The following is a 24,050-nucleotide window of genomic DNA, read 5'->3' as shown; positions in this document are numbered from 1 at the left end:
ACAGCCCAGCTGCACTGCGAAAATATCTTTTTATATCAACTGTGTCTTTAAGTGCCAGTCAGTGCCCGGGGCTCACAGCACTCAAAAGATGCACACTCCCTCAAACGCACTCCTCATTAATATGCAAACGCTTTGGTGGGAGTCATGACTAATACATTCCCCTTAATTAATGAGTGGTGCTCATAAAGCCCCGAAGCAAGTCGGCAAAATTATTTTGCTTTTCTCTTCCCAAGGATTTCCTCCTTAGGTTGAGCTGTAAAGTGGAGGTGAGTGTTAACAGTGCTTGTGGTATGTGTTAGAGTTTATGTGAAGGGATATGAAAAGTAGTCGACATTGATGGCAGGAAGAGTCGCGTGGTTAAAAATTCAGGGTTCTAATAGCTGTGAGCTAATGACGGTGAGAGCAACACAATCCACACTGATGGACACAGCTGCTTATTAAAGGTGTTTAATGTCTGCTGGCCAGTTTAAAATTATAAAGTGAAAGCCAACACTGACAGATAATGAGTAAGTGAAGAACTGACAAGCTGTAATAAATCCTAAAACACACTTAAAGGCTCTATTTCTGCAGCATTGGGATGGCGAGTTCGAGAAACCCTTCGACCTTTTGGGGTTATTGTGGTCCTTAAATTTCACTTTGCCTGTCTGTGCGAACAATGCTACAGGTAGCAAGGGAGGCCAAACAGATGAGAGGTTCATTCAAATGAGGCTGCGGAAAGCTAACTGTTGATGGAAATCGTGCCAGAAATTGTGCTGAGAAAAGAAGCATGTCCCCTGGCGCGAATTCAGTTTGCTGCCAATCTGATGATTGTATCAACAACAGCCAACAATAAATTGTGTATCAAAAGTATTTACATTTACAGCAAGATTTGGACTCATTGTTGCACTTCCCTGCAAATCGAAAAAAGTGATCACAGTTACCTGTTATTGACAGCATTTTTCTATTAAATCTCTAATTTAATTATTTAACATCTCATCTGTGCTGGTTATGACGACTTTGTATTTATTCAACAATAAAACCCTGCGATCCTTTTCAACTTAACTCCTTCTGTTGCAGTCTGTGTCTAAAACAGCTGCTTCAGAAAGCCTACACAGTCTGTGCTTTGCACTTGTCGTTGCACTTACTTAAATAGAGCCTTTGCTCTTTAGATTTATTGTGCGTTTTTTTCCCCCAAAACCTCGGGGACTTCTTTGTACAAGAGTACAGAGAATAATGTCATATATATTTCTAGTGCCATTACACTGGAAAAATGTGGTTGTGGACCTTTGACTACCTTCTACTGCTATGGACTGGTACTTAAATAGTGATTTTCTAGTCTTCCCACTCAAAGTGCTTTTATACTACATTCACACAGTTTTTCTTTTTTAAAATTCTAGTCACTTCTGTGCTTTAACCCATCGTGCACACTTATACACAATCATATACATCAGGGGCAATTCTGGGGTTCAGTGTCTCACCCAAGTACACTTTAGCACGCAGACCTGGGGAGACAGGGGCTCAAACCACTGCTGCCCTCTAGCTGGGTGTGTGAACGAGCATAAACAATTTTTGTTGTACATGAAAACAACATTCCCGCATCCCAGATGGTCCAATTCTTTATACAGTTGGCAATGTTTTTGGCTTTTCTGTTTCCAAAATTTCTGGCAAGGTGACCATGCTTATACCATATACAGTTAACAAGAGAACACTTGCAGTGTGTTGCTCATACCTGAGACATTTTACTGTAGTCAGAAGCAGCTCTAGTGTGGAAATAAAACCAGCAGGCAGTGGAAGCTGCTTATTTGCTGGGTCTTTTTGTCAGCAGGGGGATGAGCATGCACTGTTTTGAGGTCACAAGAGGCTATAAACCTGAACGGCTCACTCTGATCTCTGCTTTCCGAGTTATGGAGAAAGGACAGAAATGTGACCCTTTTGTGGGAAAACATTATTGTGCATAGTGTCCCCTTTTTAGAGACTCAGTATAGGGTTTTGATGGCTAATTTTCTGAGTTCATGGAACAAGAGTTCATGAAGAAATAAATGGTGGTTTGTGCAAGGTTTGGGGTCTATTTTTTTAACTGGCAAGACTATTTGGGGTTTCAACAATTTTAAAGTGGAAAAATGTAGAAGGGTGCCATTAAAAAAAAATAGACAGCCAAAGGGATTTCAGCTCTCAGGTAACTTTTACCAAAGTCACAGACATTTAATAGGTTTGGACTTGGTGATTACAACTCCTATTAAACACTCCTCAAACCTTCTCTCAACAATCAGCAGCCACTTTATGCTCTGAAATTTTTAATTGTTGATGCCAACAAAGCAAAAGACCATAAAAATGCAAGCACTTGGCAACAACTTCTGACAGAACCAGTCTCATCATCTGCCGCGACCGGCTGGAGGTGAAGGAGGAGCCAGCAAGAGTAACAATAACTGTGCGAAGTTTGAACAAGACTGCTACAACTTTTGCATGGAAAGGCTCATACGTGCCGAGGTGTCAGTACCAGTTGTGTCTTACATTCCTCAAATGTTCTGTATATGCTTTGAATTTTATCATTGCACAGCTAGCCTATGTATCAGTCTTCACAAGCTTCTTCCATGTTTATTTATTTATTTTTTAATTGCAGGTATATCCTGCATGCCTCTTCACAAGTCAAGTCTATTTTCTTGTGACTCATGCATGTAACTACATGAATTGCATACTGAGCTATGAGTGCTGCCAAAAAGTGCTCGAGTGCACAGCAGGCCTCTGGATGAATGTTCTGTGTCAGATGCATGAATGACTTTTAACTGATGCTACTTTTGCCGCTGATGCTGCTTTCACTATGCAGCTGGTGTGGAGGTTTGAACCTTCTGTTTCGGCACTGCTACTTTTTTCTTGTGTCTGCCATCAAAAAGGAAAAAGATAAAGTAGTAGATAAAAGTTTTTGGCAGCAGTTCACGACTTCATAAATACACCTTGCATTGAGTTACTACACAATAGAGTTCTTTAGACGTCACTAACAAATATCACTGATTAGAAAGACGCTAAAATTCTTCACGCACAATGGAGGGATCAAATAACAGAAAAAAAGGATAACTTGAATTACTTTGGTAAAATTGCGTTCCATGTGCTCAATAAATCAACATCAAACAGTAAATGAATAACCGAATCTTGACTATCACACAGCACTCAAAATGGACATCCAAGGAAATACTTTTCATACTGGTTGTAATCAGCCTGGAAGCTCATAGTAAAATGGTAAATGGCCTGCATTTGTATAGCGCTTTTCTAGTCCCTAAGGACCTCAAAGCGCTTTACACAACCTGTCATCCACCCATTCACGCACACATTCACACACTGGTGATGGCAAGCTACATTGTAGCCACAGCCACCCTGGGGCGCACTGACAGAGGCGAGGCTGCCGGACACTGGCGCCACCGGGCCCTCTGACCACCACCAGTAGGCAACGGGTGAAGTGTCTTGCCCAAGGACACAACGACCGAGACTGTCCAAGCCGGGGCTCGAACCGGCAACCTTCCGATTACAAGGCGAACTCCCAACTCTTGAGCCATGGTCGCCGCAGGTAGCAGGCTGTTTTCTCCTGGGAAATCGTTTTGTGCATCTACTTCTAAACCCTACCCTTTTGGACAGATTTTTGCATTGCAGAAAAAGAATCCTGACAAAAAGAAAACACAAATGAATCCACAATGTATGAGAGTTCATATGATCTCCAAAGCATTGGCTACTCTGCTACTGACTTAGAAATTTTTAAACTATTTATTAGCGATTAATTTAACTGCATTTTAATATAATTTCCAATGCTCCTATTTTGTTAAGCTAACACTGACTAATATGGGAACTGTATTTTAAATGTATTGTGGCAACTCTTATTCACTGATAACCATCAGTGGTCAGTTATAGTATCAGTTACAATATACAGTATCTGTATATAGTATTTGTTATAAAAGAGTTTATTCAGTACAAGAATCTGTTCACTAATAAATGTTTCACTGGAACATCATAACACTGGTGTAGATACTTCAGTGATTCTCCAGGAGACAGCAGCTTAATATGAGCATGCTGCCCATCTATATCAAATGAATCTAATTAGTGATGATTATAGAGTGATGTGGTGTCAGATTTGGACATGCTGAGGTGAAATCCCAAAGCACTGGACTAATGATGCATAATGGCTGATCATCAGAGCCACGGACAGTGGCCGCAGCACTCACGGAGACTTCTGCACTGTCAACAGATGCTAATAGGCAGATCAGAGGCAGAGGTTATTTTCTCATTTTGATAAGAAAATAACATGTTTTTCATCAAAACTAGAGTTATTTGAACAAAAAAGTGAATGAGTCACAATGGCATGAACACTAAACATTTGCATTATTTTAAAAATCCACATGTAGAGTATTTCCTCTTACAAAGAAACAAATCTTCAGGGAGGCCTTTTTGAAAATGGAGACTGCCAAGTTAAAAACTTGGTGCAATAAACCTGAATATATCCATGATCTAAACGTTATCAGGCTCCACATAAAAAAAATAAATATCAGAAATGATTTATAAGATGATTGTGTGACTTTAAAAAGATTGAAAAGACTAAGAGCAACTGAAAATCAGTGGATGCACAGCTACAATGGTGATCAGGTAGAACAAGTTACAGGACTACAAATCACAGTTGCTGTCCGAAGGTGCTCTTTAGCACAAACCGCATGATGAAACTTTAAAAGGCCTGATAAATAAATACTGGGGGCAGATTCTTTAGTCAGTTGAGACCATGACACATTTGCTCAGCTAGGATCCATCCTGCTTACTGTCACTCTGGCCAGCACTCCAGTAAATGCATAGTCCTGACAGTGTAGGTGGGAGTATGATGAAATGGGGCAGCATAAGTACAAAAGGTGCTGGAGCGATGACATTTACAGATGGCATCATGAATGCCTGTTGGATGTACCAAAATGCTGGCTGACAAGTTGAGTCCCAATTTCGCCTTCGCAGAGAAAGAACATTCAAGCATGATAATGATCCAAAGCACACTGTCAAAATCACACAACAGTTTCTGAAAATGAAAAAAGGGAAACTATGACATGGGCAGGTCTCATGACATAAATCCAGCAAAATACCTTTGTGGTATTTTAGACCCCTCTGGCAAAAATGTCTGTGAATAATAGCAGAACATACATCTGAAATGCAGTGTTTATACAGAAGAAGGACTCACATACAGGAGACCTGGACAAGGCCGTAGATTGTTCCCAACCCATCAGCAGGACTGGTATCTGCTCCTTTGTGCAAGGAGAAACCGCTGCCAGAGATACAGAATGACCTCCCACAGGCCACTGGTTTAACCCAACCAATCAAGCATTCAGAAACATGAGATGTCCTTTAGCAGGCTTGTTCTCTGCTCACCATGCCGCCTGATTGGCATTTCCAAAAGAATACCTGAACTGGCAGGACCACCACTGGCTCTCTGTGCTTTTCACAGATGAGAGCAGGTTCACCCTGATTACGTGACAGACATGAAAGGGTCCGGAGAAGCTGTTAAGAACGTTGCACTGCCTATAACATCTTTCAACAGTGGGTCCTAGGTTCATCCTGGGGCATGGCATTGCTTTCAACACCACAAGGTTGCACCTGAGACTGCCTGGGTGCTCAGTGATGGTATTGTTCAGCTCTGATAGGAGATCCCCCAGGACACCATCCATTGTCTCGTTAGGAGCTTTACAAACTACCGATTCACATTTTAAGTTGCAACAATCAAATTTCGGTAACATGACCTAGCCTGCCGAATCATTTTTTCACTTTGATTTTTGGGGTGTCTTTAAACTTGGCTCACTGTAGGTTGATAATTTTCATTTCCATCAGACAATGTGGCATCTTTTCATTCCTAAAAATCATTACCCAGTTCACATCAGGATAGATATTCAGCATGATCTTTCCCCCCCTTATTGTGATCTCATTGTGTTTTCTAAGTGTTCCAATACTTTCTTTTTTTCTTAGCAGTTTATATACACGATGAGCCACGTTGTTACTTCAAGACTGAGTGGGCACTGTTCTGCTGCTATGATCTCCAGCATCAAAGACCTTAGACACACTCAGTTGTAATTAGTGTTCACGGTGAAGTGAAAGCCCACAGGCCCTGCTCAAAAAGCTCAACAAATTGACTAAAATTAAGGCTGGCAAACTGTAAGCAAACTAGATCAGGCATAATGTCATTGAGGATATAGTGTGCAGCACAGTTTTACCATATTTTCAAGATTTAAAGATGATTTTGTCACTTTGATAATCAGGTGAGAAGTTTTTCAAATTGTTTTTCTTTTTTGCATTTTATATATTTAGTCTTTATGCTTCAAGCTCGGGTCCTGTGCCAAACCCATGCTTCTGCACAGAGATCTCGGATGTTGTTCCTGGGATCTGCTGGAGACACTCACCTACCTTGGACCACTGTCCTAGTGTCCTATCTAAAAGTGTGCCTTCACCCTCCACATCTTCTCAAGCTCTCAATTCAATTCAATTCAATTCAATTTTATTTATACAAATCACAACAGTTCCCTCAAGGTGCTTTATATTGTAAGGTAGACCCTACAACAGGGGTAGGCAACGCCAGGCCTCGAGTGCCGATGTCCTGCAGGTTTTAGATTTCACCCTGTGTCAACACACCTGAATCAAATGATTAGTCCATTACCAGAGGAGGTCATTTAGCCATTTGAATCAGCTGTGTTTGATCAAGGACACATCTAAAACCTGCAGGACACCGGCACTTGAGGCCTGGCGTTGCCTACCCCTGCCCTACAATAATACATACAGAGAAAAACCCAACCCAACCCAATCATATGACCCCCTATGAGCAGGCACTTTGGTGACAGTGGGAAGGCAAAAACTCCCTTTTAACCGGAAGAAACCTCTGGCAGAACCAGGCTCAGGGAGAGGCGGCCATCTGCAGCGACTGGTTGGGGTGAGAGAAGGACAACAGAACAACAGACATGGTGTGGAAGAGAGCCCTTGGTAGTTCTCGATCTTCTCATGTGCCTTCTTCCTGATGTTGCTATCACTTGTAAATCTACATCTGTCATTTTCCTCTGCTTGTACGCCACTACTATGTCCGGTTGGTTAGCCATCACCAGTTTGCTCGTCTATATCTGGAAGTCCGACAGAATCTTAGCTTGGTCATTATCAACCACCTGAGGAGGCGTGTTTAGGATACCAGCCACTTCTTCTCTCCGGCAGACAATGTCAATAGCAGCTGGATGGTGTAGTGGTAACACTACCCTTTGGTGGTGACCAGGGTGTCTGTATCCAGAAAGGGTGCCTAGGCTAGTAAAACTAACACCTCGTGATTCACTTTTACTTTACATAATAAATTTCTAAAACATGTCCTCATCTCTTAAGCTTCAATCGACACCTCGTTCAGTAATGTCACGCTGAACACTTCAGTAATGTGAAATTTAATGACCAGTGACAGGCCCATAAAACAGACCAGAGCATGGCAGAAATTTCAAGGGTTTTTTCATCTTTTTTTTCCTGGCAACACAAAGTCATCAAGCTCACTTTCCGCCTCAGCCTTGCTGCTCACCTTGACAAGATTCGAACTCAGCAGAGATCTGTTCCATGTCACAGGGGGAGAAATATTGACTGCCTGTCATAGCATTTAGCTTTGAAGGACATGGATTCCCTAAAATATGTTGCAGAAAATTCCCCACTTGTCTGTGGTATTCTACCTAGAGTTCAAGAGGCAGTTTACTTTTTAATTACAACTTTTGATACTGCATGCAAGTCATATGTTTTTTTTAAATGATTTCTTGGACTATTACTATTGTTATATTAAATGAAGCAGTTTGTGCACCGTTCCCCTGCTTGGCCTTCAACAGGTTGGGAAATGATGCACAAATAATATTCTTTTTCCATAACTTGTTTTTTTTAAATCTTTTTTTCCATTTCCATTATGCATTACATTCCAGTATAAGACCGGTAATGCATTAGTAGTCCCGATCACTTATGTATTGCAGTATATTACAGTAATGGAAGTTGTACAACCTCTATCCCATTTTCTTTTCTGTCTGTCCTTGTTTCTTTCTCTTGTCTCTTTTCTTATTTTCTCTTGAGGCCAGGTCACTGTTCCCATGCTCTCAAACACAATCAGTATCAAAGTCACTAGTCCATTGACCCCCTCTAATAAACAGGCACCCTCCTTAGGGTCTAAGAGCTGTTTTTCCTTTAGAGGAGGCATGCAGTGGATCAGTTCCCCGTGTGTCTGGTCTAAAGTTATTAAAAACTGCACAACTGTTCTAAAAATCTAGAAAGAAATCATAGTGCATATTATAGTATACACTACACTGGAAACAAATGGTACACCTAAAACACGGCTGCGCAGCCATGGAAACACCACCAAGCTCCTGGCACACAGTTTTTGTGCAGATATTAATTTCAGAGGTCGTTTGGAACTTTTATCCATTATGCAATGGGACTGAAAAGACTGAATTTAAAGATCAAGAGGTCTGTCCCAGTACCCCCACGTCCATATAGTGTGTCTTCCCCCCCAAATAAAATACACCACTGGTACTTCACTATAATTAATGGGGCTTTAATTTTATTTTCACATCATATAATGTGTTATGCACCTAAGTTGCATTTGCGTGCAATTATTGACCTCTTAGTTTAAAACATAAGTGCTTCACATCATGCTGGATATAGTATGTTTGTGTGCACAATGCACCTGACCGCACAGTTTAAATCCTTTCTGTGCAATAGCAGCAGCTCATAATTGAAATACAACTCCTTTGATACCCAATGAATTACACAGCTAAAGGCAATAAAGACATTCAGGTTGCAATTCACATTAATGAAAGCATGTTCCATTAATGTGCTCTGTCAGTAAACATCCCTCCCATGCATAGTCACAGTCACATATTATTTTACGCAGCTCGGTCTGTATTCAGCCAAGGGAACAGGAAGACAATGCATCAAAGAAGAAGAGACAGTCTTGAGAAAAGGAGCATAACATGATTACAGACATCACTTTGGATGGTTGTACAGTCTGGTGATGAGCAAGAAGAAACGCTCCTTACATTGAACCTTCACAGCGAAGCTAAATATAAACACCAGCTTTCTCAGAGGGAATTACAAATGGATGAAAGTGAGGAGTAAGGGAAACTTTTCTGGCCCCTTCCCTGCTTTCCCAAACTGCGTTTGATGGGCTTATTAAATTGGCTGGTGCCTGGCCAGTTTAACAGCATGACCCCTATTTTTGAATGTTTAATATATACAGGGAGAGTTGCCAAGGTTTTCAGGCTCGTCACACCTGGGCTGCACAATCATTAGATGTATAATTGGAATTCGATTTGATTAAATTTTCATTAAACATGTAATGCATCTTGGGGTGGGGGAGGGAGGGGGGGGGGATACAGCCTTTTTCATTGCTGGTTTTAGAAGAATATATGTGGCAACTGATGCAAGAAATTAATGGCAGCTTCTTTTGGTCAGCCATACAGCAACAACTGCGCAGATTATGAACAGCAGGATTAAAAAAAAAAAAAAAACAAGTATTGATTATTAGAGTGCAGATGAGGACAGAAGAGAAATATACGTCTTCATCAGCATGTTGCTTAGCTGATGAAGCTTTTTTTTTTTTAATGTTATTTAAGTTAATAATGTAAAAATAGCACCACTTTTTATAAGATGAAGGAACAATAGGCAGACTAATGATATTGGTGTGATTTTTTAAAAACATACTTATATTAAAAAACTGATAAAAATGTAACAATTTCAAGCTTGAAATCTTTCAAGACTGGAGATTTCTGTAAAGTGGAAATATTATAGTGCTTGCAAGGTCTGCCCTGATTGTTTTAATGTCATTCCAGGCACAGCTTATGCTTCTCAGAGCTGTCATTAGTCGAGATAAATGTTTTCAGATGAGAACAAACAACAAAAATTCATTTAATTTAAACAACAATATAATTTTTAACATAAAAAACATTGTTGCAGCTGAATTTTACTTGTAGTCCTTTTTAAAAAAAACAAAACAAACAAAACCCTTGAGTTATTGGATCTGCCATTATTTACCTCACAGAAGCTAATGTAAATAAATTTATTGCAACTAACACACTAACCAACCAACCTGATAACATCAAGTTCTCTACTGGCATAAGAGCGCACTCTTCTAAAAACTTTAACTTAAATCCAGCTTCACAGAAACTTTTAAATCTTTGTCAGTTTTTGAGAGCAGGGCTCAATGGTGTACATTGGCCTTTATACATGTACTGTTTCATGTCCACTGCGAGCCTTATCAGCACCTACTTAATGCAGAAAGCAAATCATCTAACACCCAGACATTATAAGTGCAAGTATAACATAATTATAAAGTGGTAAATCATAACATCCTTGTACTAGCAAAACATTTGAGCTCTTGTTCACTTGTGAAGTTAGAACAAATTACCTTAACTATACTCGGTTTTGTTGTTGTGTTTGATTCCATTAGTGCAGCTGGGGTAACAAAGGGATTAGCAGTCATCCATGTTACCAGGACAGAAACAAACCATACGGACTATAATAACCAAAGCAGCCAATCTGTAGCCTAGAAGTGTCACTAGGAACATTTTGTTTGACTGCAATTAGCATGTTTGTGCTCACATTAACCAGCATACAAAAGCAAAGAATGAGCGTGCTGAGAGCTCACAATCAGAGGTGCCCTGAAGGAAAAAAAAAAGACACCACACTCACTTTCTAACTACCTATTTGGTGTTCTAATTACAGCAGGAAAGCCCCTGTTAGCTTAGCACTGAAAGAACATGAAAGTTACTAAAAAGCATAACAGAGACTACAAACAAGGCAACACAGGGACATGGTCAAAGGAATGCCTAGGGTCAGTGATGTTTGTTTATTCATTTTTTTGCAAACTTAAAACTTGTATGGTGATATAATACATGGCGGACACAAGTTAAGACTTTGTGTGTATTTGTGTGTGTAAATATATGCTCACTGGCCACAGTTGAACAGGTACACCCGTTTAACTGACTGTTAATGCAAATATCTAAAGAGCCAGTCATAGAAAGTTCAAGGTGAGCATCATAATGGAGAAGGAAGGTCATTAAAGTGATTTTTATTGTGGCATGGTTGTTAGTGCCAGATGGGATGGACTCACATACTGATCTATTGGAACTTTCTGACATTACCATCTCTGGGGTTTACAGAGAATGGTATGAAAAAAAAATACATCATCCTCTGCGGACCTGCTCTCTCAGTAAAAATGTTTGTTCATGTAAGAGGTCAGGTCAAGCTGGGAATAGGAAGGCACAGGTAACAACCACTCATTATGACTAAAGTATACACAAGAACATCTCTGAATGCACAACACTGGACAACAGGATTGGAAAAAACATAGTCTGGTCTGATGAGAATTTCTGCTGTGTCATTTGGATGCCAGGGGCAGAATTTGACATAACGAGAAAGCACGAATGGTTCAGGCGGCTGATGGTGCAGTGGTGTGGGGAATATTCTCTTGACGCGCTGAGCATACCACAGTCTACCTGAGATCATATCCATCCCATGGCCTTAATGTACCCGTCTTCCGATGACTGCGTTCACGAGTATAACACACCATGTCTTTAAGCTCACATCCTCTCAAACTGGTTTCCTGAACATGGGAATGGGTTCACTGTACTCAAACAACATCCAAAGTCACCAGATATCAATCCAATAGAGCATCTTTAGGAACTGGAAGTTCACAGCATGGATGTGCAGCCAAGAAATCTGAAGCAACTCCATGATGCTATGCCGTGTCAAGTCAATACTGAAAAAAATCTGTGACGAATGTTTCCAGCACCTTGTTGACAGGAAAAATTAAAGCAGTTTTTTAGGCAAACTTAGTATGTAGGGGCTGGTGAGTGTAAGTACCATGTTACAGCACAGAAACACTGCATACGATCCATGCAAGCAAGTGGGTTAGTGCGGGTACAGCACCTTTTTTAAAACATATGGTTTGACTGACAAGTGATCCCTAAGGTGTGGAGTGTGAACACCAGTGATAATGACAACATTATTTTACAAATCATGCACATATAATCCCTCCTACATCAAATGCCCTTTAAATAGGGACACCAGATGTTATTTTGAACATTCAGGCAGCAGGTAAACATCCCAGACTGCTTTAGGCTGAATACAAACTTCGAGAGGGGAAAGTACAGAAGCCTCACACTTTCTGCCACCTCTCTTTCTCCCTCCATTCTTCCAGTGTTTCTGCAGAGCTGCTTGCTTACTTCTATAGAGGTGAAATCAAGTGGAACCACAATTACCTTGGCCTCCTATTGTTTATATGGTGCTGTTTTCACAAAGGACAATCCCCTCCACCAAGCAGGAGAGAGACAGTTGAGAAAAACGAAAGCAAAAGATTATACATGTTGTGTAAGGGAACTATAGCCAGTGTTCCTCCAAGGAAGGAGCTGCTCATATTGTAATACTAAGGGTGGGGCCTGGAGTAAAGTAAGCTTGTGGTCTGTGGGTGGAAGAAGTTGATTGATGCATCATGTCTGTTGAGACACATGTGATACATCCATGAACTCTGTCCAGAAGCAATGGTAGGAAGAAGCAAACAAACAAACATGCAAGAGTGAAGGACATTTTTCATTTGCAGTCCCTCTCTGCCTCATTTCTGCTTGGAAAGTATATCTGGTAATTCCTTTTAGCATTTGTTTATTTTTTAATTCTTTCACCTTCCTGAGAGCTTGACAGCATCTGTAATTAACAGCTCAGTCACACTAGAGTAAAAACAGCAATGCAATCTCATTGTAACTACAAAAAAAATTCATGGATGCAACAACCGCTGGGCAACCACTTGCAACTGTGAGGTGACTGCATGACCTGCATGACTGGTGACTTGCATGACTCGTGTTTCCAAACTTGGACTGGAATCACTTTCAGACAGATTGGAGAAGAACTACGGTTCCCAAGTAGCTAAACTGCCATCCTGCATCAACTACGCCATTACTTAAGGGCGATTGTGGCTCAAGAGTTGGGAGGTTGCCTTGTAATTGGAAGGTTGCCGGTTCGAGCCCTGGCTCAGACAGTCTCGGTCGTTGTGTCCTTGGGCAAGACACGTCACCCGTTGCCTACTGGTGGTGGTCAGAGGGCCCGGTGGCGCCAGTGTCCGGCAGCTTCACCTCTGTCAGTGCGCCCCAGGGTGGCTGTGGCTACAATGTAGCTTGCCATCACCAGTGTGTGGATGACTGGATGTGTAAAGCGCTTAGGGGTCCTTAGGGACTAGTAAAGCGCTATACAAATACAGGCCATTTACCATTTTTACTTGCAGAGGGATTTTCCTGAGCGACTTCCTCGCTAGCCAGACTGCATGGTGGTCCTCAATATAATTCAGCTGCTTCTTAAAAAGGAACACATCCACAAACTCTACCAAGCAACTGGTTAAAGCATTTGGCGATTTATTTATCTGCAAATATTTGAAATAATATTTGAAAAGGAGAAACGTATAAATGGTGAAACACTGCCTCCTGTTAGGTGGCGGCTGCATGCAAACAGGAATAGGACCCAAGATGCAGACTCCAAAGACAAACTTAAACCAAAACAGCTTTCATGCTGAACTCAAACATAACATAACTAGAAAAAGGTCAAAAATAAACTAACACCGGCGGATTGACAAAACACACAGCAAAATAAACGGTAGATCGCGACACGGACACAGAGAAACACAGGGCTTAAATACACAGAAGGAGCAATCAGGGAATGAATAACAGGAGGGAAACACAGCTGGGGCAAATCAGAACTGACGAGACAAAAGGAAGCGTAAACTGAACACACTGAGATAAGACAGAGACCTTCAAAGTAAAACAGGAAACACATAACACAGACTCACATGCAGGCACTACAGAGGGAACAGAGACGTGGGACCAGGGCAGACACAAACACTGACTGAACACGGGGATATAGGAACTAAGGATACACAGAGACGCGAACTAGACAAGGGGATACAGGTGATAGGGGAGACAGAGCAACTAAAGAAGACAGAGACATAAACCATAAGACAGAACTCAAAGAAACCAAAGACTAAAAAGTATAAATAATATAATAAACTCAAATACCCTGGGTCAACGACCCAGGCATCCTAACAGCCTCCATTATATTTAATAATTGAAGTTCCACAACTGCAAAGATTGAAGCTAATTTGCAGTTTACTGAAAAGCTTGGGTTCACTTTCTCCATGCTAATTGCCTGATAGAATAAAAGACAAGAAAAAAACTGGTTTCCAGTTTTGTGTCTCCTCCTCAATGCAGTTGCAGCAATATCATTACCAAAAACCTTTTAAGATCTAGACACAATGCAGAATAACAATACAGATTCCAGCACAAGCAACCAATTACACAAGCTAAAGTGCAATCACATTAACATTGTGAAATATGAGCAGTCACCACCTTAAGCTGTGAACGCTAACTCTGTTTTACATCCATGCACAAGATCTGACACCCCCGGGGAGAAGCTGAAGGAAAAGCAGGAAGGTTGAAAAGGGAGACAGCGAGACGATTTATCTCTCCCAGCAGATGCAGAGAGTGCTCCTTGGGCTCCCAGTCAGCTGCCAGGACAGTTTACAAGCTGCAAAATGGATTGATTGTCCATGGATCCTTGTCCCTGCGTTGCTGCCAACTGCGAGCTAATTAAAGAACACTTTCTCTGGAGGAACACTGAGCAGCAACCAAGCACATTCTATTTACTCTTAAGAAAACATGCTGCCCTAAACAAAAGGATCAATCTGTAGCCTGCAAGACACAAGTTACTACAATGATTTCTTTTTTACTTTGAAATCATGAATAAATATACATCTTTAAAACACATAGCAATAGGAAAAACATTCGAGCAAACAGGGATGACACCCATTACCTCGGTATTGTCAGTCTGCCTTTGCAAGTGCATGCAAAATGCACAGGGCAATCTGTAACCTACCTAATGGAAAGAGAGGAACGTTTTAAACAAGCTATGCTAGACCAGTAGTCAGTGCAATGTATACTGTAAAACAGCTTTAAATCTACAGATCTACATTTAAACGGAGCATTTGTGCTGTTAAAAGTGGGCATATATTTTGCTGAAGCTGCTTCCGTACTTTGTCCTGACATATACCTCTGAGAAGGTCGGGGAACAATGCTGTTATATGTTTGTTCATTTTAATCAAAAATATCTAGGGCAGAAAAGCCATTAAATGAATAAATGGCAGCAATCAGCCATTCTTATTCCATCACACGCTGAACTTTAAAGCTTTAAAAAGACAACTGCTGAGGCATTTATCAGTTTGCATTCACTTCTGTGTATGCTTTAATTTCAGATAATGAAGTAAAAGTTTCAGCAGGACAGTTGCAAAGCAGCAGTGCCTGGTGGCTGATGGACACCAACATGCTTTTTTTTTTTTTAAATGCATGTGAATCATTAGACCAGCAGCATGAGTCAGTGTGAAAGCTGCAGCAAATATTAAGAGCTACTGACACACATGGGAATCATAGTATTATCTGGACCCAATTACGAGAATCACTCATTCATTTTTATTGTGTACTCTCCTCAAGAGCAAAATGTAAACAAGCGCCTTGACTAGGAGAGAGAGAAATCGAGCTGTGTCAATGTCCATGTCCAACTGGTAGATGGACATTGTCCTTTTCATTATATATATTTACCTGACAGCTACAGACCATTCCATTTTAGTCCTGCTTGACTTATCTGCAGCCTTCGATACTAATGATCATGCTACTTGTATTAACAAACAAAACTGGGTTGGCATCACTGGTAGTGCTCACAAATGATTTTCTTCTACTTATCAAACAGACACTTCAGAATTCATATTAATCAGCGTATGTCCTCATCTGCACTGCTAGTATGTGGAGTCCCCCAGGGCTCAGTCCTTGGACCAATTCCGTTTTCTTTATATGCACCTATGGAATCTCCTACCTATGCAGATGATAAACATTTATAGTTTGGCAGCCTCTCCTGCCTCAAAGAATGTATTCAAAATGCATTCATCTCAATTCCTGTTAAACTGAGGTTCTAGTGCTTGGCCCAGACAATTTCTCTGAGGTTAGTGATGTAATCATCACTCCCCTGACCAATAACATGAACCTTGGTATCTGTTAAAAACCTTGGCATCATCTTTGACCAACACCTGAATTTTGAAAACCAAAGGTCACACAGTCTTGTTTCCTTCATCTCAGAAATATTGTAAAAATCAAACCTTTACTGTCATTCAATCACCTTGAACTTTTTGTTCACACTTTAATTTTCTCCTTGATTATAATAATTCAATTTTCACGTGTGTCTCTCAGTCCTCCATAGCTCGTCTCCAATTAGCAGCCTTGCTGCTGCATTCTGCACTAACAAAAACTAGCAGGCGGTCACATATTATACCTATCCTTGCAATCCTTCACTGGCTTGCAGTGAAATTTAGGATCCACTTTAAAATTCTGCTATTAACATATAAAGCTCTACATGGACAGGCCCCTGCTTATATAACAGAGATTCTAAGACCTTTTCAGTGTAGCCGGCCTTTCCCATCGTCTAAACAGTGTCTCCTAAATGTCATTCGCTTTGATTTTAAAACCAGAGATCATGCTTTTGAGGTTGTTGCGCCCAAACTGCGGAACAGTTTTCCTCAGTGAATCGGTTTGGCTCACTCTGTTATTTCTTTTAAATGACAGCAGAAAACTCATTTTTATAGGTTAGCATTTCCTTAATCTCCCCCCCTTCATTTTTGACCATAGTTTGCAACAACTTGTTGGAATTCGTGTCTGCCAGCATGGCTGATTATGTGTCTGTTTATGTGCCTGTATGTTTGAACATATACACATATCTTAAATGTGTGGCTTTTATTTGAACTGTGAAGCACTGAACTCTGTTTTGAAAAGTGCTTTACAAATAAAACTATAAAATAAAGTAATACAATTATAGTTATTATCGGTTGTAGATTTATATTTCATGATTTCATGATTTTTCTGTTTATGGTTAGGAAAGAAGCTTTAACCTTTTTACCGTTATGCATAAAATAACATTATATGAATAATCTGGGACATTTTAATTCGTGGATCTCTTTCCGGGAGAACTAAATTCAACAGATGTTACAGAGTCACGAGTACAGTCTGAGTCACCGTCATTTATTTTTGTGTGTTGCTCTTTACTGTATCTTTGCAGCAGACAGACCTGAAAAGGTGGTGAAACAGCAGATCAGACAGCTAGCTGCTTAGTTCAATATCCAGATTGGCAGCATAAACCCCTTGAAATATGGTATGTATTTTAACCATAGTCTATATACTAAATATAGACTGTGACAGCGACCCATTTTTTTTAACTTGACAATGTGAAGCCTCAGCATTAATCTCACCACCACGTTAGTCTTTTGGATCCTGAGGCATGAAATTTAGATGAACAGGTGGATTTCTAAATTATCAGCTAATACTAACAAGCTTGGTTTGTAAGCGGCATTCTGCATGGTTCCAATGACACACTCATATCGGTTATTTAGTGGAAGCTGTGGAAGACCTCCTGTGTGGTACCGGTACCAAAGACCTCCCATCCCAAGGACCTCAGCAGCTACAGGCCGGTAGCCCTGACATCGCATCTGATGAAGACCCTCGAGAGGTTGGTTCTAAACCATCTGCGCCCCCTGGTGAGGTCTTCATTGGATCCACTGCAGTTTGCTTACCAGCCTGGCATTGGGGTGGAGGACGCCATCATCTACCTCCTTCACCGAGCTCTGACTCATCTGGAGAAGCCTGGAAGCACTGTGAGGATCATGTTCTTTTCTCTAGTGCTTTCAACACCATCCAGCCACAACTTCTGAGAGACAAGCTGGAGCTATCGGGAGTGGACCACCCCATGTCCCAGTGGACACTGGACTACCTCACAGAAAACAGTATATGAGGTCACAGGGCTGTGTCTCTGATACGCTGGTCTGCAGTACGGGGGCCCCACAGGGAACTATGCTGGCACCGTTCCTCTTCACCCTCTACACTGCAGACTTCTCCATCAACTCCCCACGCTGCCACCTACAGAAGTTCTCTGACGACTCTGCCATAGTCGGCCTCATCACAGGTGAGGACGACTCAGAGTACAGACAGTGGACTCTGGACTTTGTTGACTGGTGTCAGCAGAACCACCTGCTGATCAACGCCGGGAAAACGAAGTTGATGGTGGACCTCCGGGGACGCAGACCCACCACACTGACACCGGTGAACATCCATGGAGTGGACATTGAGATAGTGGACTCTTATAGGTACCTGGGTGTTCACCTGAATAATAAGCTAGACTGGAGCCACAACACTGATACTCTGTACAGGAAGGGCCAGAGCAGACTCTACCTACTGAGGCGGCTGAGGTCATTTGGAGTCCAGGGAGCACTTTAAAGACCTTCCATGACTCTGTGGTGGCCACTCTCTGCGGTTGCCCGGGGCGGCATCGTGGTGGGGGGTGGCATCACGGGCATCGGCAAAACAAAAAAAAAATGCTCGTACTTATGCTGCCCCAACGTCAGCCAGCGCATATTAGGAATGGCATAGGCTCCGATCGGTTTTCTATTGCCCATTTGCTGGGAGTAAGGGCGCCCTTCGTTTGCGAGGTGCGCCTGCTGCTTGCGGCGCAGAGAGGAGAGGGCGGGGCGGCGGGGGATTCTCTGATCGGCTGGAGCAGCATCTAATAACCAACTCGCAAAGCAAAGCAAAACAAAATAAAAACAAACCAACAAACACGAAAACACGAGACATTATAATACAGACTTATAATTTGCACCGATGTATTTTTGAAATTCTATACACGAAAAGTGAGCGTGAGAGCCCTCGGCGCGCCTGCTTGCTGCTGAAGTCAAAGTAAACTTTATTGTCATCTCCGCTACAGTCCAGTATATAGAGAGACGAGACGTGCTGCTTCCAAATAGAGCCCTGGACCCATTGCAGGTGGTGGGAGACAGAAGGACTCTGGCCAAAATAACATCTCTGATGGACACAGTCTCCCACCCCATGCATGTAGATGTTGCTGAACTGCAGAGCTCCTTCAGTGACAGACTGCTGCATTCTAGATGCACGAAGGAGCGTTTCCGCAGGTCCTTCTTCCCTGCAGCTGTCAAACTGTACAATCAGAACTGCTCCCAACAAACATAGATGTTTACATCTGCGCTGTAACTGCAATAAGTTAATTAACCGATTCGCACTACAACCTGGTTTGCCTCTTATCTGTAGTTATTTTTATTTAATTTAATAACTGTACAGTACTCTGTATATAGTAACCATTGTCCTTAATGTAAATATGTAACAAAAATTGTGTATGTTTCTGTTCTGTGTCCTGTGTACGCTTTGTTTGTATATGTGTCTTTTTGGCTGCTGTTACAACCAAATTTCCCCTTGTGGGACAATTAAAGGATTAAAGGATTATTCTTAGTCCAGAGTAACATGCTAGTTAAATGCCAGAATTTCCATCACTTTTTGGGATTGGCCAAATTAAACAGCAGGTCATATTATTTGTCATATAATTTAACTTCCCAGAAAGGAACACGCAGCACAGACACAGAATAGATGCAGTTCAGTGAGTCCAATTACCAGAGGTGAGGCCTAGCAGGCAACACTCAGCTGTCTGTGTCGGGACATCTGCCAATCAAAGTGACATCCAACTAGATGGTGAGGAATTTATGGATGAATTAGAAAAACAAAACAAAACAACTAAACATCCCCACTGTTGTTGTTATAAACTGGGAAACTATCCACAGAGGATAGTCTGTACTGGGCTGTAAACATGCTTTTTATAATGGTGCATTTTAGCACAGGAGTGTATGGGACTCTACTCATTAGGTAAACCTAGCATACCACAAGTCAGCCAGTATTACAGCCAGGGGTAGGTACTGGGGTGGGTGAAAATGATTAGCAGTGAGTGTATTAGCATAAATACGGATTTGCATTAAATACAATATCTAGTTAAGACTGAAAGTAAGGCGTATCTTGAGAGATATATATTTGCATATATCTGGTCGTAAAGAACTGCACTGAATACTATCAGGATGATCAGTTATCCATAAGTTGCTGACACTGTAAACCAAAATGGCTGCCTGCTTGTGGTGCTAAGAGAAAGTTGCATGATTAGGGGAATTTCCTGGCTCCATCCTCTGGTTACTTAGAATCCCTGTGCAAACCTTTAGGGCAATCTATCCAAATTTTCAATTAACAAAGCCAACAGACCACACAACATTGCCACAGATCCCATTGGCAAGACTGCAATAAATGAAAGAAAGTAGTCATAACCACTTACAACTTGCTATTTGCTACAGGTCAGGTGATTTTTTTTCTTTTATCTCACAAGCCAAAGGAAAACTGTCAGTTAGCTCCACTGCCATCGCACATTACACCCTGGATAACTCTTGTTTGATCCGTGCTCAACAAGTCAATTGCAAAGATGCTTTAATTTCTAAAACAAAAAACTTTCCTTATAACTCAGAAATTATGAAGTCATTAAACACCGGTACACTACTGGTCAGTTTTGATGACAGTCCTTAATGTGAGTCAGTGACATATTTCTATGCATGCAGACGCACCAGTGCAAGAGTACTCGTCCACTCTGGTGAAGCCTGGTAGACAGTCACAGCGATGGCTGCCGGGCAGGTTGACGCACACCGTGTTGGACTGGCAGTAGTGCATCTGCGTCGCGCACTCATCAATATCTGAGGACAAAGAGAGAATATGCAGTGGGTTAATAATTCTTTAGGCTTCTTTAAAGACACACCTACTCCTTTGGAACTAACAAGTAAATTGCTTTTAATCACCTCCCAAAGGAAAGGTGTCTGAGCCCCATCTTGATGCACAAGTTATTAATTAGAGTTTTGCACAACCAAAACTGCACCCACCGAAAAACCTCAGACAAACAAAGACGCTTAAATTTAAGTACTGCTTGTATGGTTTAAATGGAACGGTCATGCCCAGTACAATGGAGAGAGAGAGAGCATGACAACTGACTGTGAATCGAGCACACCAGAAGCAATCTCAACAAGGAGGAGAAAGGAAAGGAAAAGGCTGATGAGATAAGGACATATCAACTGAAGAGGACAGAGGAGAGCAGGGAGTACAGCATCTTTGCTGACATCTATTATGTGGAGCTAATATCATGATATATTACGTCTTCTCTTCACACACACAGGCTCTCTCCTCCTAATGTAGCTTGAAAGACATCGTATGAGCACTAAAACATGGAGCTCGGGGAAGCATTAGCAGAGCTGGATGACTGCTGATGAAATGGGATTGGAAACACACAAGGGAGGCGTTATGCAGAAGGGAGCCCTAAATTTGCGCGCGTGCGTTTGTACAGTGCCGAGTATTTATGCGGATGTGAGCAGAAGAGAACCGGTTTCCCGAGGCTAACAGGCCTTTCCACCACTTAAGGGAAGGAGAGCGTGAGGACAGCATTTCCATATCCTCTCCTTGGATAAATACATTCCAGCCTCGAGGTGTTCAGCTCACTCTTTCCCCTTACAATAGAATGAATGCGTATGAAGTATGTAATTGCCTTACATGCAACACCCATAAGGTTTTTTTCTCGGTGAGTTTCATCCTTGGAGAGTGCACAGTAGGAGTGTTAAATTCCACAAAGAGAGGCCGATCATGTATTCAGGCATATAAAGGCTCGCCGGCCTTCGGTGTTAAAAAAAGCATTGATCTCCTGCATCAAAAACATGGAACTTATTTGAGCGACAGCACCCGAATCTAATTTTCATCTTGTCCTGAAGCACTGCTCCGCCTAAAAAGCTTACTCATTTGATTAACCTTTATTGGCAAAAGGTGCCAAACTGTTGTTCAAAGGTTGATGACAGCCGACACGGAGACTCAATAACTCAAAGTCGAGCACTCGCTGCTTTTGTTTCGCTTTCGCTTAAAGCAAGACGACCCTCTGGTGTCAAGCCTGAGGCAAGACTTTTCTGTTGTTTTAAGGCCCTGCATCCCCTGTGTTTGGAAAAGTCTGTGTGTGTATTCGCCCTCTGCTGCCTCCTCTGGGAGCATTGTTGCAGGTGAGGTCTGCTGACAGAACTGAAACTGTCATTTCACAGCGGGGGGATGGAGGAGAAGCGGTTCATTTTTCTGTTCGTTTTTTGCCAGAGTGTATGTGTGTGTGTGTTTCTCTTTGCCTCTCTTCTCCCTCCCCACACCCCCATCTCTCTGCCCCAGACACCACACCCCACCTCCACCCTTTCCCTTCCCAATATGAGCTCACTTTCTTCATCTCTCTGCTGCTTTATTCATGCTGTGATGTAGGTCAGGGCTGGGTAGGGGAACAGCTAAAAATAAGGCAGGATAGGACTGTGCGCATCCATGAGTATGCGCGTGCTTGTTTACGTTAGCTCATTTCTTTTTTGTGTACTTATGTGTGTCTGGGAGAGAGATGGGTAAAAATGAGGGTGCTGTGTGCTTGGATGCTGTGAGACAGAAAGAGAGAAGAACCTTGTTCTTTTGCTGTCGTCTGTATATGTGTGCGCACTACTAGATTCATCACCTCTTACTGTAGGGGTCAATGGAAACAGCTTTCTATGTTACAACAATATTGTTTCTTCTTGATGGAAACTCCTTTATTTCCTTTACCCAGATACTCACAGATTGTGTGAATGCATTACTGAAGGTGTCTGTAAATGCAAGCTTATAGGACTCAGCCACTGCAGCTGATCAGTCACTTTTATTTTCTCTGTTTGAAGTCCATGAGATGAAGCTGCTGCTACAGCCTCTGAATGAAACAGAGATGGAAATAAATTTTGAGATAAGTCCCTTTGACTTCAAAAGTGACTGTCAGCAAATGTGAGACTTGCTTGGTGCTTGGTGGAGAAAGTGCCCTTGTGTGTGCCTTCACCAGTGAATGTTTTTTCAGTGTTTTACATCCAGCAAACTTTGAATTGTTACTCAATTTAATTTTCAGGTTTGCACACTGACTATCACTCAGCACTAGGCCTTACATTTTTAAAGAGGGATAGAGTTCAGTTAAATGGGTTGTAAAGGATGAAAGGCCTTCTCAGGTATTGTTCTTTTAATCCAGATCACTGTTTAGCTAAGCAGTAATACAGCTTTTATGGAAAAACTCTTTATATCAAACAATTCACAACCTAAGTTCAACTTATAAATGGGGTATTTGGGTAAAATACACTGTATTAGACAGTGTCATGTGGTTCATCTCACATTTGAACCTTGCCCTATTACAGTCGTGTGAAAAATAATGTTTTCAAAGAAGTCTATAAACCCCTGTGAAAATTGAAGCATACCCCATGATTCATTAACTTGGAGCAATAGAAGGAAGTAATCGTTTTCAGTATGACTATCAGTCTCTCACATCATTGTGATGCAATTTTGGCCCACTCTTTTTCACAACGTTGCTTCCGTTCATTGAAGTTTGGGGGCATTGATTTATGCACAGCTCACTCGAAGGTTCAGTTGTATCATTTCAGTTGGGTTGAGCCTGGACTTTGGGCCATTGCAGCACATCCTTGTCTTTTTCAGCCCTTCTTTTGCAGAGTTGCTTCCATGTTTGTGATCATTATGCTGTCATGTGACCGAGTTTCAACCAAGCATTAGCCGTCGGAAAAAAATCACCTCACATTCAACTCTAGGATCTAAAGGAGCTCATTAAGTCAACTCAACGACTGCAAAGTGTCTAGGTCCCAAATCATCACCCCTCTGCCACCATGATATAAGGTGTATAGAGAGCTTTAACATTTAACATGCTAACTGAGGTCTGTAGAGTCTGAGATGTAGTTTGTGGTTTTTTTTTTTTTGCAGTTTATGTGAACATTGCACAGTCTGACCTTGGGGTGAATGTGCACTTCTGATTGTGGCATTATGTAAACACACACCTGAAGCCTCCAAACTGCCAAAATATCTCTTTCTTTAAAAGGTGGCAACGCTGATGATCAGCTAACCAAGTGCATTTGATTATCAGCGCCTGGCTGCTACTTACTCTCTTACTCTTCCTGCAGAAGAAGAAAGGGTGCTCTCAGTTCTCATTCAAAAAGTATGTTTTCAAAGGCAGACACCACTATATGTATATGTTTTGTATTTGAATCTGTACGTTGTTTACACTGTGTCCTTTATGTCATGTAGCTCAGCTCACATATG

At 41.6% G+C, this 24,050-nt stretch overlaps 1 protein-coding gene across 1 annotated transcript in view; it reads right to left on the bottom strand.

The window, feature by feature from the left end:
* LOC113027985 (protein kinase C-binding protein NELL1) overlaps positions 1-24,050 on the bottom strand; it is a 301,737-nt gene that overhangs the window by 74,359 nt on the left and 203,328 nt on the right. The window contains exon 13 of the mRNA XM_026177879.2: positions 20,501-20,626. Within this exon, the coding sequence (XP_026033664.1) occupies positions 20,501-20,626 (126 nt within the window). The remainder of the gene's footprint in view (positions 1-20,500; positions 20,627-24,050) is intronic.

This window comes from Astatotilapia calliptera, chromosome 1, assembly GCF_964374335.1.
Source record: "Astatotilapia calliptera chromosome 1, fAstCal68.1, whole genome shotgun sequence".
NCBI lineage: Eukaryota > Metazoa > Chordata > Actinopteri > Cichliformes > Cichlidae > Astatotilapia > Astatotilapia calliptera.
Note: the sequence above shows the minus strand (reverse complement) of the source record. Positions and strands in the feature narration are given on the sequence as shown.